Genomic DNA, 17,076 nt, shown 5'->3' with positions numbered 1-17,076 from the left:
TTATATATGTTTTTAATTTGCAATCGTTAGCTTTTGATACACAATCGACTGATAACAACCAGTGAGACATATTATAATATGCTTGATGGTTCGTGCATCAAACGGACCTTACAGATTTGAAGAGCAAAACGCGTAGGTACGTGTCCACTTCACTATGTCAATAATATCCAACAGGAATTACCTATATTCAATATTAGTAAAGTAACCGGATAGTGTCGTATTCCGTTATGCCGACTGATCCGGATTTGCGGTTTGTTCCATCCGGATATGCGGATTGATCCGTCCGGATGTGCAGTTTGCTCGGGCCGACGGTAAATGTTTGCCTGTCGGATACCGGTCTTCCGGATTTTGCACTCTACCGGAGTAGCGAGCTATATTGACAGAAATATAATAAGCTGTGGCTTAAATCGTTCTGTTTACCCCATATGTCAAAAACCAACTCTAGTAAGTGTTACTAAGCAGAAAAAGGTAGATCGGACGCTAATCTATTTGCCCAGACATTTAAGCCTAACAAATTGACTTCACCATTTTAAAGCTAAAAAAACGTTTTGAAGCCGACAAGTACAAGCGCTCTAAAAAAACTACAAAACCCGGATAGGCTGAATGCATAAGTAGGTGCATGTCCGGATAAAGCCCAGCAACTGTAGCTCAAACCAGTATCATTAATTACTATTACATTAAACTAAAAGTAACTGCTGTTCCACGGCAAACATACCATGACACTACTACCGCGAGCTGAAAAGCTTTAATGTTTTTAAAGGATGATATTAAAAATCACGTTTTAATCATTTTATGAAATGTGTTCGCATCCGTTGTAATTGGAGCACGATCTGTACGATGGGTATTCACTATCGCAACGTAGAAAAGTATTTAAAATCATCATATCCTGAAAATAAAAATGTATATTTTATAACGTTACCTACACGTTTTGCCTTTTCTACTTATGAATAAACTTAAAGAATATGACCTAGTCTGTTTTGAATAACTCATTTTCAGCTCTTATGCTTATTTGAGCTATAGAGGAAGTAGTAGAACATACGAGCTCTTTATTTTTTGTATAAACTGACATTAAAAGGAGTTTTACATTTTTTTTTTCTAAAAATATATCTAAAATAAATGGAAAAGACGGGCAAAGTACGGAAAGGCGTGCGTTTACCTTGCTCCTAGTTATTAATATTGTTTAACAGTTTTGATCAGAAAACAATATTGTATACAGATAGATAATAATATGTATAGTTTGTTGGAATAATAGAGGAGTATTATTCCTGCCACTAACTTGGTAGTTGGTACAGTTTGGAGCTTCACGTGTACATAAGCCTTTGTAACACCAATCGAATGGCCTGCAAAGCCTCTTTCATAGTCGTATATAGACAGCTGCCTAGTTTGCCGCTGACAGGAATAAGCTCGTTGTTTGGAAACAGACGTGGGCACCCGATCAATAACGTGAAATCGCGTTTTGTTGCCACCTATGGGTCTGTATGTTAATTCGTTTAGAACCGAGCGCGCAACGTGACGTTACACTTTAACTGATTGAATATGCATTTTTTAATTAGCGGTCCACGTAATATAATCGTTCTTGGGTTCAATTCCTATCCAGATTATAATTTAACATAATAAGTTAGATTAATTGGAGTAATATTAATGCTTAAGGGATAAAACCGCCCGAATGAAGTTGTATAATTAATTGTTTTTTTTAATAAGCGACATTATGCACCACACCATGATGATGTACGTGTATGGGTGTTGTCAATTAAAACAATGGCCGTAAATGATGATGATTACTATTTCTATGGTACGATACCCCACCTCCGATATTATCCCAACTTCCCTACACACAGTCTTTTATAAAATTCATACAGAGAATAGTCGTGAAACGTTTATTTATTGTATTTAGAAATAAGGCCAAAGAGCAAACAATATAACCGGGTGCCTGAATTAAAACTTTAATGGCGAGTTTTATAAAAAGAACGAAACAATACAGAAGAAAAAATATTGTTAATGGTACATCTACGATGCGAGGGAATTCACATCAGCAAGCAAAGGATCCAAGTGCGTGCAATTAGTTCACTTCCGTACACCGCTTCGTTTCAAAGGCTTTTAAGCTCGGCGTACTATTAAAATATAAGCCCGGCGCGCCAGAGCACCTGGGCTAGCCTGGGCCTGATTGATTTAAAATCAGTTTCATAATCTCTACAGTAATTACGGCCGTGACATTGCAAAACTTTCTCTATTCTTTGAACAGGTAACTTAATGAAGGAAGTAATATTAATAATGATTAATTGGTGAGAGAAATCTCTATTAGGATCAGCTCAGAATTTTATCAGGAAGTGATTCGTTGAAGAGAAGAGTAGCCCCACAAAGACATTCTAAGTAAGCATAATTTTGAAATAAGTGATCAACTAAAGATATAAGCCATAAGTAGATTCAGCGATCAGTATGAAGTCTTACCACTTGAAAACATAGTAGGTATAATCATAGTAACAATGTTAACATTTTATTAATAGGCTGTAGATCACCAAATCCAAACTGCAGATAGTTTTGTTTTACATTCTTCAAGGAAATGGCATCACTCAAAGGGATCTTCGGTACGAAAGGAACTACAATGCGGAATACACATAACATAAACCTGTTCCAATGACCGATTGAGAACAATGAGTGTCTATGTAGAAAAATATACGGTCAGTGAAAATTCATTACAATTTTCATTCTTCCTAAAGGCTCGCTTGTTTGTTACAGCGTGTAACTCACAATAAGGAAAGCGTCGGTTGTTCACAAGTAGATACAGTTAATAATCATTTTTCTTATTAAGAGTGGGTTAATAATACTTCCCCGGATTTCTTACAATGACCTCTTTTTCTGTGCTGTTTTCTCTTTGTGGTTTACATTAAAAATAATTTTCAATTTAGAAAATACTCGACCCTGTTTTGTAGTTAAGGTATGTTTATACGAACCGGTAGATAATTTTAAAAACAAACATTCGAAAAGTTAAAGTAACTCGTGCCTTACTTCAAAATCTTTCTAACGGTTTAGAAAAACATAATTGGCTGAAAAACATGAAGCCTTGTATTCATTAGGCAACATTTGTTTATAAACACTGTTTATAAACTGTTTATAAACACTATTTATCAATGTTTCATCATCTCTATAAACAGTTTATAAACAAAGGTGATGAAACATTGTTTCTGAAACATGTTGCTGTGCTCCCCACGTTGAATGGGGAGCAAGGCGAAACATTTAGTTTATAAACAGCAGTTGACAGATGTGGACGTGTGTTGCGCTTGTTTATAAACATGGAAATAGTGTGGTCCAACGACCAGATTTCGTATGCACATAGAGCTTTATCAACAGTATAATATACTTTGGGATGTCTCAAATAAAGAATATAAAAATAAATTTAAAAAATGATGTTTGGGCCGATATTGCTACAGAATTGAATATTTCGCAAAAGGAGGTAGACACCAAGATGCATATTTTACGCTCACAATATTCCCAAGAAAATAAAAAATAAACTGTGGTGTACTATGCGATGCACTATGATTAGTCTGATCGAATGTATTGAAAGTATTGAGTAGTTAGTAATAAATCAGGACTCGAAGATTACGATCGTTTATTTTACTCGAACCTTAAGCATCTTACATTACGAAACAAAAATCATTTTTTTTCTATTAACACTTATGAATTATTACGTAAGCAGCAGAGAGCATCACTACCTCCTCGAGCAACATCCTAGCAACATCCGACAAGTGTAGACTGCAAAGTTTCAGAAACATTGTTTGCGGTAAACTTGTTTATAAACACGCCTTAAAAGTTTATAAACAATTGTTGCCTAATGAATACAAGGCTTAATCCCTCCAAGGTATGGGATAAAAAAGAATTATTCCCAATTAAAACTTCAATGAAAAAAAATGTAGTTCTTAAATAACTATATATATATAGACCCACGAATTATTTATCTGTAAAATCCATCAAGGCTGGTAGTCTTGCCCGTAAGTGGTCTGATTATATATCTTTGACAGCACCATCATGTGACCCTCAAGCAAAGAGATTAAATATGATATACAGCTATGGAGGGAAAATTTGGCAAGAATTTTCATAGTTTCACATCGACACCAACTCAGATTGATTGACGTTTACATAAATTTTAATACAACTTTTTTTCAATTTCAATATAGGAGTAGTAGAGGAGCATGCAGTCCATCTGATGGTGAGTGGCTACAGCCCATGGATCTGTAATCAACCCCAGATAGGATTAGATATTCCTACCTGAGGCCACAGATGCGCCGCTAACCCTGAGGACTAAGCTGGAACGCCTCGGAAAAGTATGTCTCCCTTGCCACACCCTTCAAACCAGAACTTAATCGTAAACGGCCGTTTCCTTCGCATTATCTGGTTTATTAATACAGTGTTTGTCCGAAAGCAAATATCACACAAATATTTTGCTCAACATTACTTTCATCGGCTAACAAGTCGCCGAACGTTACGATGCTTTGTTTTAAAGAAAATCAAAGAGGGCTGTTCAAAATTCTTACATCAGAACACAAAGCATTTTAACGCATTATACAAGCTGGCATTCTGGCCTAATTACAGTGCTTTTACTGAGCTATTTAGTTCGTGTAGGAAGATAGTCCAAAGACTGGTTTTAGGGTTGACACGAACGATTTTGTGTTACAGTAAAAGCTGCTTCCGATTTAAAAACAAATTTAAGTTTTTTGAAATAAATGAAAAAAGTTAAATTTCATTTTATTTTTTTAATCTTTTCATTCTTTTTAATTTCATTCCTTTTAATATTAACGTCGTTTATGACTTTGTTTAATAAACTATTAGAGCATTGTTCCTAGTCCCATCAGTGATTGAAATTTAATACCAATTTAATTGAATAATTTACCTTTAAGAAATTATAATTAGTACCTATAGTTGTAAATTGTTTGAAATAACAACCCCTCTTTCCGAACTTGGCTGACACACTGCCGTGTGTCGACATTACAGGTATATCGTAATAAAATGCATGAAACAACTGTTAAGATCACAATCGCATACAATAGTCCCCCGGGGAGATACTGACTACACGATCGCAGTTTGCATGCAAATGACTCTAGTATCTACATGTTTTAGATTTTTCTTCTTGTACTTTAAAAGATTTGATACGTAATTTTCTTAGATACGTGGATAAAGAAAGAAAAAAAGAAAGAAAATAATTTATTCGGCAAAAAAAATATACAATAAAAAACAGATAGAAAATTGCGTACAAAAAAGAATATTATAAATATTTTGTAACCGAAAAGGTCTCCACTCAGCTTTAATGTGTATGCGTATGCGTATGCGTATGTGTGTGTGTGTGTGTGTGTGTGTGTGTGTGTGTGTGTGTGTGTGTGTGTGTGTGTGTGTGTGTGTGTGTGTGCGCGCGCGAGTGTGAACATATGTGTGACAGAGTGAGGGCTTTCTTTAGCGCGCTTATTATTGTCGCGCGTGTTTACGCCTGCACGCGCGCCTTACCTACACATAAAGTAACGCGCTGCAAGCTTTTCGCGATTTGTGCACGTGTGTCTATGTAACGATGGGATGCTATTGCCACGCGTACGAGTACATATCGTAAAACAGCAAAAACAGCTTTTTATAAGAGAAATTGTTACTCTATGTGCATTAAAGTTTATAACGCATTGCCAACAGACATAAAAAACTTGAATTTTGACTTTTTTAATTTTACTGTAAATTTAAATATTTAAATAATTAATATAAAAATAATTATATTGACATTTTTTATCTAAATACTATTAACTTTTTTATCATAGTGACTTGTACGTAATAATTACACATTTACGTATGCTATTGTAATTTGCATGCCGCAATGTACCGTCTAAATTCCTTATTTCTGCAAATAAATGTTATTATTATTATTATAGGACGCGCGTGCAGCCGTAAACACGCGCCACAGGAAAAACGTACTAACTGGTAACAGTAGTAACCCTACAGTCTACACGCACTTTACTGCACATAGTATGTTTGTAAATAGTAAACACTTTCGATGTAGCTTTTAAGGAAAACGTTCGAAATTAGAAGTTTTAAAAACATTGAAAGATTTGTGTTGGTATGTTCCTTTAATTAGTGTTTTTTTATAGTGGTTAGGATAATGAAGCAATACGTGGAAATTCTAATAACAATCGAATACGTAGCATCTTCACGAATATGTACTGTACATAAAAAGTAAAAACAAATACTATGGTCATTTAATAAAGTTATTTCGGTGCTATTCATAGCCAACATATTAAGTACAACAATGGATGTTGGGAATTAGCCCGAAAGAGCTTTTGACTAATAATCGTTGATCTCAAACACGTAGTTTCAATCAATAATAATCCTTCCAAACGGAATGGTTAATGTAATTGCCTGAACTATAACACTGTCAGGCTGTAACGCAGTGACGTATGGTTGAAACAGGACTATAATGACAAAAGGTGCCTAGCACAATGGTGACAAAAGCAGACGAGCTGCATAGCAAAGTGGTCACCGGTCCGGAGTTTAATCATCAGACAAGCACATAAATGTGTTTTATAACACCCACACGGGATTGTGATTATAATGTTTTCAGACTGCGTCTATTTATTTGCTACAATGAGAACCTATAACTCTCGCTTTTTTCCGAAAATTACTGCATCTTTCAATAACAATCCCATCATCAGTTCGGTTGTTTCTAAGGCTAAAGAAATCAAATCAAAAATATTTTATTCTAAGTAGATTCTTCACAGAACGCGTTTTGGGTGTCATTATACGAGTATCTACCGCCACATCACCGTGTTTCGTTATGGAACGAACCATAATAGAAAGAAGTATTCGTTAAGTAACGACCAGAGAGTTTCAAACATTTTCCACAATTCGATTACATGTAAATAGATATAATATAAAACATGTAACAACTTACAAGCGTCACTGAGTTGTTGTTCTGCTGCAGCCACCTCAGGATCGCGCTGGCGGTGGTGAAGTCCGGTCGCGGGGGCGGCGGCACCGCGTGCTGCAGCGACGACGCGAGCTGCTGCGCCAGCTCCAGCGCGCGCGCCCTCGCCGCCCGCCCCGGGCCCGTCGTCCCGCCTGTACCGCCCGCCTCTGTTTATAAAACCTTTATATTAGTATGTAAATTAACATTACAATTATTATAGGTACACATTGGTGAATTTTTCAACTGGGCTTGAATAATATAAGAAAAAACCTATTATTACCACGCTTTTATTAGCATGACCTGTATGTATGTAACAGAATTTTTGAACGCGATTTTTACTCTCTTTGAACAATCCGATTAATTTAAAGTTTTGAATACTTATCAAGAACCGATGATAATAAACGTTTTAATATTTTTTTCCCATTCTCCTCATCAAAATTTTCCTTGTGCGATTTTAGCGTGGTTTTTAGTTTTTAAACTATATAATTTTATCTTTAAAATAAAAGCGTGTTAAGTACTTATTTTTCTTTAGTTTGTGTAGTTCACCTAACACTACTTTCCAAAATTTCATCCTTATTTTTAAAACACTATTTGTCGCTAATCCTCCTTATAATTATTAACAATAGGTATATTACGAGTACATCACAACAGTACGACTTTTACAGAAGAAAGTCGGTTAAAAATATCAAATGTGTGCATCCTATGAAACGATGGCACATTGATAACAATAAAAAATGTTTTCAGTCTGAAAATAAATAATGTGCCAGATATATTTTAAAGGACTATTTAAGCTTTAAGCAATTTACTTTTTTGAAGGGCATGCACTAGCATTATGAATAATTATTACTTAAATTTAAATTATTATTTAGTCTTATGATCGGCGCATGTAGAGAATATTGCAAAAATATACTTACTCTACTTAACTAAAAATAATAAGGCAAGCATTAAATGGCAAAGTATAAAAATGCGTAAATAATATATTGCTATTTATTAAGGTTTATTTAATCCCTTGCTTTTCAAAAATTGGTCTGAAATATAGATTTGAAATATACGGGGTACAGAGGTTTTTACACTTTAAATAGTGCTAACTAGATCGAAAAAAATAGTCCCCACGCGACTAAAAAACATATCTACTTCAAAAGTATAATTACATTTTACAATCATCTTAAAGCAGTTCGACTTGGAGGCTTCAAGTTTAAAACGATGTGTTCTAAATTAATGGAGTTAGCCAAGTGTGTCACACGTGCCGCGTGGAAATCAAGTTTACTGTGAGCAAGAGTGCGAGCAGCGAGCACAGCCCAAGAAACTTAATAAAGATGTCAATATTATTATAAAACGGATTTACACGTACATATTTCGTTGACGACGCGTGTCACAATTTGGTTAAGACCAATTATATATCGGGTCGAATCTCAAATGCCTCCAAATAATAATTTTGTCCTGTTTAAGTCTGTATTTGTGTTTATTTGTCAATAGCACTCATAACAGAGCAGTATCCATTATTTATTTCGTTCACTAATGCCTCATTGTTATGTCTAAGCGAGAGCGTTTAATCCCAGTCTATACAAAGCACCTGAAGGTAACTCAGGACACAGACGCAGGGGTTAGATCCACAGGATTAAGTCTACTGCCGTGTCTATACTTACTGAACATCGATCGCTTCCTGTTTCGCTTTTAGGTATAGGTACATATTAGGAAGGTAACGTCGGCGCTACATCGGTCGGGTTGTGGTCTGCGTCGAAGATTCCTCGTTTATGACTACGTATAACGAACATCTATGTACGGGGTTCCGTATCCAATATACGCCGGAAAGTAATTAAAGTCTAGAGATTCACAAATTGTAAACCACACACGATCTCTGAATATTATAAATCACTCACGATTTTCAAAATGTTATAAGTTAGATACACTTTTTATGTCACAATCTTATCGGAATAGATTAAATCGGATTGTAACGAATGGCGCGACAGAACTGTTCAATGGACCAAATACCAATAATATTTGCTCTCGGATCAATCATTCACCGTGATAATACGTAAGCCAGTTTTCTTAATATTTTCAACTTTAGTAAATAAATTTTAGCGTGATTTATAATACGTATCATCTGGTGAGTACCTACATATATTTAATTTATCTAACATTTAAATCGACGATTTAAAACTAGATGTTATTTGATAGTTACGAAAGTAGCTAGATATGGATATCAACAGCGGGTATCGGTTTTCTTCCGTAAAAAGATACTCTCTTAGTAATCATTTACAGCTATACTAATATTATAAAGAGGAAAACTTTGTTTGTTTGTTTGATTGTAATGAATAGGCTCAAAAACTACTGGACCGATTTTAAAATTTTTTTACCATTCGAAAGTTACATTATCCACGAGTAACATAGGCTATATTTTATATGAAATATATTTGTTAAATAGATTTTGAGGCGGTACAAAGTTTGCCGGGTCAGCTAGTTTACAATAAGTATAATATATTAAGTAAATAATTAAAAACTTTTCCAGGTTTACCCAAACGCTGTTTTTGTTCTTAATGAAGTAACTCTAACCATAATTATACTTTTCAAAAAAATATATATACAAATTGCAATATTATTGCTATATTGTAGAGACAATGAAAAGCCTATATAAAAAGACAAGAAAATGATCTCCAAATCTTAAAAGACTGTTAAAGTACAAATTTCATAGAAAAATATTTCGAATAAATCTGGTCGGGAATTTTATAATGTATAAAAGAATTCTTATTAATTTTGTTGTACTTGTAAGTCTAGCCGTCTTGAGATATTCAATAAAACGCGTTTTTCGAAATCCCTCACGGGGCACGGGAACTTGCATTTTATCCTCCCGGGCCAACTCTATAATAGAATTGTGGAAATGAAGTCCTGAGTTCCGGGCTACTATAGATATTTTAATTTTAGAATGTTTTTTCTGGGCTGAATGTTATAAGAGCTGGTAAAATTTGTATAAATAATAATATTTTTAAGTACATGTTAAAACATCATTGACTCATTATTTTCTTACTAATGGCCACAATGATTGTCCCGAATAAGGGTTTATATAGCCACAGATTAATAAATAGTTACTATGTAACTACGTACGTAGTGGTATAGCCCACTATGTTCTCACGTGCGTGTTATGTTTTACAATTCTGAACTGAATGTAACCTTATGTATCTTAAGTATTGTGCGTACTCTATATTATTAAAAAGAGAAAAAAATATAAACATTTTTTTCTCTTTCTCCCTCTTGGTTTAAAGGTTAAAACTCATGAGTTTTCATTACATTTCTAGAGCAATATAAAACGAATTACAATCCCATTCGTTAAGCGAAACCATTGAAACCTCTTCGAAATTACTCCACTCGCGCAAATTACGAGGGAACGAGTGAATTGCATCCGCCTTGGAACAATGACGCTTTAGCTTCGGGCATCAAAACAAAAAAATCCGCTCCATCATTTTATCTTTCTCCATAATGGCACGGTGCACCGACTGACTTAGGTCTCATTCTCGAAGTCAGCGGGCAGCGAGAGGCAGCGGTGTCGGCACGTTCAAAATCCTATTCTAAAAGCAATATATAATTCCAACGATTTACAAACTTTCCCCCTAAAACTATTTACAAACCCCAAATTTTATTCGGCCGCCGATAAAATCAACGAAAAAAATAATCACCCAGGTCAAGTGCTGCTGCAAAAATATGTAAAATATTTTCTCCTTAAACATTTTTGCCCCCTAAAAAAACTCCCTAAATATTCGGCCCCGCCCTCCTCCTAAATTTAGGACAAAAGCTTCGGAGTTGGCTGTCGGAGTAACTGCTTCAAGAATGGTCCGTCTACACGCCGCTCCCGCTGCCTGCTGACTTCGAGAGTGAAGCCTTATCACTACAGCATCGCTACGCTTCGGAAAAGCTGTGGAAACTTCACTTCAAAGCGTTTATATCGATTACGGCCGTAGTAATTGGATGATGCTTCGCTAGTAATGAAAATCTATCGATTGGTGCCATATTTGGAATATAAATTATAAGCACAGCTGGCCAGTATTAAAATATTACAGTTATTTTTGGGCGTTTATATTTTAATATTTTGTTCATGCATTGTGATTGTGGCATATTATGTTACTGGCGCGAACAGTATTAATAAATTACCCAGAATAAGAAATTATATTTTTTTTACCAAAGTAATGTTGTGACACGCTCTAGAAAATATTTCAATGACAGGCTTGCAATAATTACAAAAATAACAATAACATAACTCAAAATCGAAAAATGAAAAATCCTAATTACCCTACAATACTCAACGTCTACTATTTCCTGTTACTTATATTACGGGAAAACGTTTTCCAACATCAAAGTCATTAGGATAATCAGACAGTGACAGGTATCCGGTGATGCCGGATAATTGGCACAATTTATGTAATGTGCAATTTTTTTGTTCTTGGCACATACCACAATATGTTTGTTAGCTACGAATTATTCTACGTTGAAAAATAGCTCAATCGGATTCATTTGCAAGGAATTAACTACTTAAATGTAAAAATTGACTAAAATTATGATATTGTCTTGCTTGTCTAAAAATAGGCAACTACAAAATATGTTACAGAATATATTCGTTGAAACGAACGTACAATCTAATTAACCTACTCACTGACAGGACTTGCTATTATTCACGCTAAAACTAAAAGTCATGATGAAACATACATGCAACCATGTCTGGCAACCCAAATAAATTACGTACAGACAAAAACTAGGACAACAGTCACATACGTATATTAAAGGCAAAACAAAATAGGCACAATTTACTATTCTAGCTACAATACAGTAAGATAAACAATTGATTATTTAAATATTAAGTGTGACGCTATTACATACGTTGGGGTATCTGCGAGTCCGTATCCTCGGCGAAGAGCCGGCCTTGGCAGACGTCGAGCAGCCACCAGCGGGTGACGTGCTCCGGCCACTGCCAGCACCCCGGCATCCTCACAGCACATTTAATTCATATCAACCAAACTAACACACGCACTGTTGTTACTTATGAATTCTATACATGTGTGATGATAGCTTCACATTTTAATAAAAGTCATAAAAAATTTAACCATTTATGCACTCGGACGAGATCTACAATTAGTAAAAAGCAGTTTAACGTTATGTCATTGATTGTAATCAATGTTTATCAACATTCTCAACGTAATAGACAAATAAATAAACGCTGACACGTTTCAGGCGCCTAAGAATATATTAAAAAAATATCTCCGCCGAGATATTATGACCCAGTTTAGTTTCTTTAATCCTAGTTCACTTGTTCCATTTTTTCTTTGTGAGAAGCGTTTAATACGAAGATAAATGGCCACCCGTTTTAAAGCACAGGAGAATTTTCAGGATACATAATATTCCGTATCGCACGCGGATGTGTTAAGCGAGTTCTCTTTTGTAAAATGCCAATAAAATAGTTTGATTAAAATTTTACTGCGTACTTAATTTAGGTACATATAAAGATAAATATATAATTTAAGGATTCCGACATATTTCGTGAAACGGGTATGCGTCACAATATATTTATTTAAAATGACATAAAGTAGTCCATATAATATGAATGAATATCAAACAATGCGCGCTCTCTTTTTTGAGTTTTTTTAAGGACTGTTACAGCGTCCCGACCCCGTAAAATTTTCAAGTTCTGCTGAACATAGTGTTACAAAGCAAAACGTATAATATTTAAGTCATTGTTAGGTACATTGTGAGAGAAGAATATAACAGGTGCTTGACGAGATTACTGGCGTACACAAAACGGCGCGGTAGTGGACAGGGGTATGGGGTCAGGCGGACAATACTGGTGAATAGAGGGAATACCAATGACATTCAGAACCTGTTGAACATTTCCACGAATATAATAGACCGCATGTAAAATGAATGAACGAAGATCTATCTTCTGAAAATCGTAACCCTAGCTAACTGAAACTTAATTAAATAAATGTTCCACGGTAAAGTCTAATTAACTTCTCTCTAATAACGCCCCTTATAATAACTGGCCACAAAGTTCATAATTACAAAAGTTATGCAGCGGTCGCTCGTGAAAATAATTACGCAATAGTTTTTTACACCGTAAATTAATACTGGTAACCGTTGAAAAGGTGTCAAGAGCGTGCAGCGGAAAAAATGCATAATGCAAACATATCAGTAACGAACCCTTTCTGTATTCGGCATTAATTAATAGATACAATGAATACATGTCATATAAAAAATCTTTCAGTTATTTTTTTAATTTCATTATTCCTTAGGACCTGTAGAGAATTAACCAGTAAACGCATTTATTATTAACGCATTATTTTGTGTTTCATATTCTAAAAGTAAAAAAAAATTAAACAAAAATGTAAAAAAGAAATTGAATTCCTACCAATTAAAATTTTTTTTTTTCTGAATATTATCTACATACACAAGTTCAACAATAAAGGTATTTTTTAGATCATATGTACATAAATCTTGATCGCTTCTGCTAATAAAACTAAAAATTGTGAATATAATGAGCGCGTAAAAACTACGTTCTTGATTCAGAAACGATATGCAGAGCAGGCAGCTTCAAGTAAAATATTTGTACAACGCAAATGCCGCGATAAGCAAATCGTAGAGAATCTCGTCGTGACACAGTCCACACGAGATTGCTCGTACTTTGAATATTAATTTTTCTACTATCGCTCCCAGTAAAGTTCGCACATTTTTTTTATTCTTAATTGCAATTTAAATGCAATGTTTAATAATAAAGTAATAATGGTCGTTTAGACGACGAATATGTCACGTTTTTCATAATTGATTTATTTTTGAACGTGTTTTGGATGGTTTATCACGTATTTGTATCATATTGATAGTGTTAGATTTCAATAATATTTTGAGATTTTATTGTGTTCATAGATTTATTTGAAAACTTCGCAACAGTAACATTAGTTTGAACACAAAACCACCAAAAAAATATACGTCCTCTTCCTCCAACGTGACTTGGATACTACTCCGGGCAGTTTCCTTCATAATTGTACCACGTTTTCATAAAATTTATTTTAAAGAATTGCAAAAAATGAAAACCGCTACTTCCGGGATAGTAATTTACAAACTTCTTGTACCTATTCTTATGTATCCATAGTCCGTAGACCGGACAATGTCGCACTGTTGTACTTGTTCTATACTTCGTATTGTACGGATATGATAATTCAAAACTTTGCAAGGCAGACGAGGGTTACGGTACGTGTAGGGGGCGGGTGGTAGTTGGCGCGTGCGCTTTGACCGCTACCCAGGACCTCGGGACGTCCGGCCAGGCGGCGAACGGCGGCTGACTGGCGCCACACCACCCTCCGTTCAACAGTTTACACCCTCCCGCGGATTTATCCCTATGCCTACACTTTTTCCTTACGCGGCCTATTACAACTATTCATCTGCTTTAGAGACCACGTTCTCCTTTTTTGCACGCTTTTTTCGCGTACATTCCAAAACTGTAAATATTTTTAAAAGTACATATAAAAATTTTGTAATGTAAAAATTTTCTAATACATGTCCTATGAAAAAGTTTTGAATATCATAATTACATTGATTCCTGATACATAAAAAGTTACACCTAAAACAGCTAATAATGAGACTGTACATGACACAGTACTCATTTGTAGTTATTAGTTAGAGCAAGGACTAAAAATAGGCTTGTTCAACAACTAGACAGTTAATTATGATGCATACACTCAGTGTTGCTTTAGAGCGCAAATTGACTACAATCTCTATAATTTTACAATACAGATTATAGACCACCATACAGACTATATGCAACAGGGCACCCAAAAAGGATACCGAAGCTTTGTGATAAATAATTTAAAATACCACAAAATTAAAGTAATACTTCTTAGCTACATTTTCTGAAAATAAATTTAATGTTAATATATATAAAATACTTCTGATATTATAAATAAACTGCATTTGACCCACCTCCATACACAAATTGGATTATAAAGGTATATTTTGGAACCACAGCTCTGTTTTCTCAGTCATTAATTATTATTTTATTAAATACAATTTAAGAAATTAAAAATCACAATTTACGTAATATTGTTTACAGCCAGTATTTTAAATCGTAATAATTTCATTAAACTTTTATCAAATGATACTTCACGGAAATCTATGCTGTGACATCTATTATCCAACTCAGCGCACCCCTAAATTATTTCACTAATATAATGTAAATCACATAATTATGTTTGATCATTTAGTTGCACTGTCACATGTGCCTATACATAATATAGGCACATGTGATAGTTAGAAATTAATTATCACTTGGTTAAACGGTGAAGGAAAACATCGTGAGGAAACCTACATACCTGAGAGATAAAAATCTTAAAGGCATGTGAAGTCTACCAATACACACTTGGCCAGCGCGGTGGACTATGGCCTAATCCTTCTCATTCTGAGAGGAGACCTGTGCCCAGCAGTGGGACAGTAATGGGTTGATGATGATGATGATGATGTGCCTATACATAATGCCTCATTTTAGTATTAAACAAATGTTCAAATCAAATTCAAAGTTGAATACTTTTGTAGGCAACATAATGAAATATACCTTACCTGCATCAGTGTTATTATTATACAAGATTACTATCATATTTACTTTTTCTTCACAATTTTATCTATATTTTTGATAAGATTGAAATAATGGACATCTGTGAACAACTTCATACTGTATAAATTCTATGTAAAGCTGATAACTAATGTGTAGCCACTGCTATGGATTGAGATGACTGACTTATATGTAACCCAGCCAGCATCCACACCCTGCCACCAACATAACAGAACCGCTTCATGTTCGAAATGGGTACCTCTGCGATCTAACCATACTGGCACTATTAAAAATTTAAAATAATATATAATTATTAAATTTTCATTAAAACATTAAATTAAAGTAGTAATAGTAGATAATAATTGGTCATACTTAGTGTATACCACTGACACTGGTATGTGATAAGGAATTGTGTTTATGATACAATTATTTACTAACAAAAGCACTGCCTTGCTGTTTGCATTTAAATAAGCATTCATTAATATATTACTCAATAAATAAGTCTTAGAAAAACTTCTGACTAAAGTTTACTTATTTTCTACAGTACACAACCTCATGGAGATCTCTCCCTTTGATATTCCAAAATGCATTTACATTTTGGTATATTAAAGGAAGGAAGGAATATTAAATTTTGTATAATTAATATGATTTGTAATCATTAGGTACATAGTGTAATTACAACATAATGACTGCATGAGATGTAAGACCTCAATGATCGGTGATGCGTGGAAAGTTAAGTGAATGTCCGGATTTTAATCGATCTGCGTTACACCAATGTAACTAACTAGTGCTAACACTTACCGGCTATAATGCCATCCATCTGCAGCAAAGCAGCTTCCAACAACTTTGCAGGATCAGATTCAGGCGACGTTGGGTTGTTATCGTCATCAACTTGCGTAGTTTTTCCCATCCCACTCTCGAAACTTTCCCTTCTTAGATTCAAAATACACAGTACAAAATACAAACTGTATTTATCTTAAAAATAATTAATAAAAAATGTATCAAAAAGTTAACTTTCTCTAGCTAGTCAACAAAACTTTGACGTTAACTATTCGAAGCTATTACTGTTTGTCAAAAGGTGTTTCCATGTGAACACATTTCAATCCCCCCTCTTTAATATAAAATATTATGTTTATCACTATTTACGTAGCATGCTAGATTTTTCGCGTTGGAAATTATTGTTACTCGGTAATTTAGTATCGTATAAAAATAACGATTCAACATAAACTTTTTCTAGGATTTTTCTAGGTGGCAACATTAATACTGCAAAGAGTAAGCACAGACCTGTAATCACGGAATAATGACAATTATAAAATTATTTTGTTCCGTGCCTGTAATAGGGATGATCTAGTAATGTACCGATATTGTGGACTTTTTCTTACTAACCAATATTTTATTGGTTCATTCACTTTTATTTATAAACATAGGCAAATAATCAAAACTGAACACCACAGATGTGTTAATATTAAATTATTTAATTTAAAGTATATCAGGTTTGTAATGATTATTCCACATTAATGGTCCTGTATATACCAGAATATACCTGAAATAGCTCAGTATCGCTCAT

At 34.4% G+C, this 17,076-nt stretch overlaps 1 protein-coding gene across 3 annotated transcripts in view; it reads right to left on the bottom strand.

The window, feature by feature from the left end:
- The window catches only part of Liprin-beta (liprin-beta 1), a 56,316-nt gene extending 39,731 nt beyond the window's left edge, over nucleotides 1–16,585 (bottom strand). For 2 of the 3 annotated variants that reach the window (XM_073085984.1, XM_073085985.1), the window contains exons 1-2: nucleotides 16,311–16,585; nucleotides 6,917–7,098 (exon numbers count right to left, since the gene is read on the bottom strand). In XM_073085984.1, the coding sequence (XP_072942085.1) occupies nucleotides 6,917–7,098; nucleotides 16,311–16,419 (291 nt within the window). In that variant the 5' untranslated portion in view covers nucleotides 16,420–16,585. Of the gene's footprint in view, nucleotides 1–6,916; nucleotides 7,099–11,797; nucleotides 11,905–16,310 lie in introns of all 3 variants that reach the window. The other variant, XM_073085987.1, reaches the window with a different exon arrangement.
- Between the last annotated feature and the right edge of the window lie 491 nt (nucleotides 16,586–17,076).

The sequence above is a fragment of the Epargyreus clarus genome, unplaced genomic scaffold, assembly GCF_041222505.1.
Source record: "Epargyreus clarus isolate Ecla_fem2 unplaced genomic scaffold, WU_Ecla_fem_2.2 ptg000023l, whole genome shotgun sequence".
In the NCBI taxonomy this organism is placed as follows: domain Eukaryota; kingdom Metazoa; phylum Arthropoda; class Insecta; order Lepidoptera; family Hesperiidae; genus Epargyreus; species Epargyreus clarus.
The sequence above is the reverse complement of the archived record's forward strand: the minus strand, read 5'-3'. Positions and strand labels throughout refer to the sequence as shown.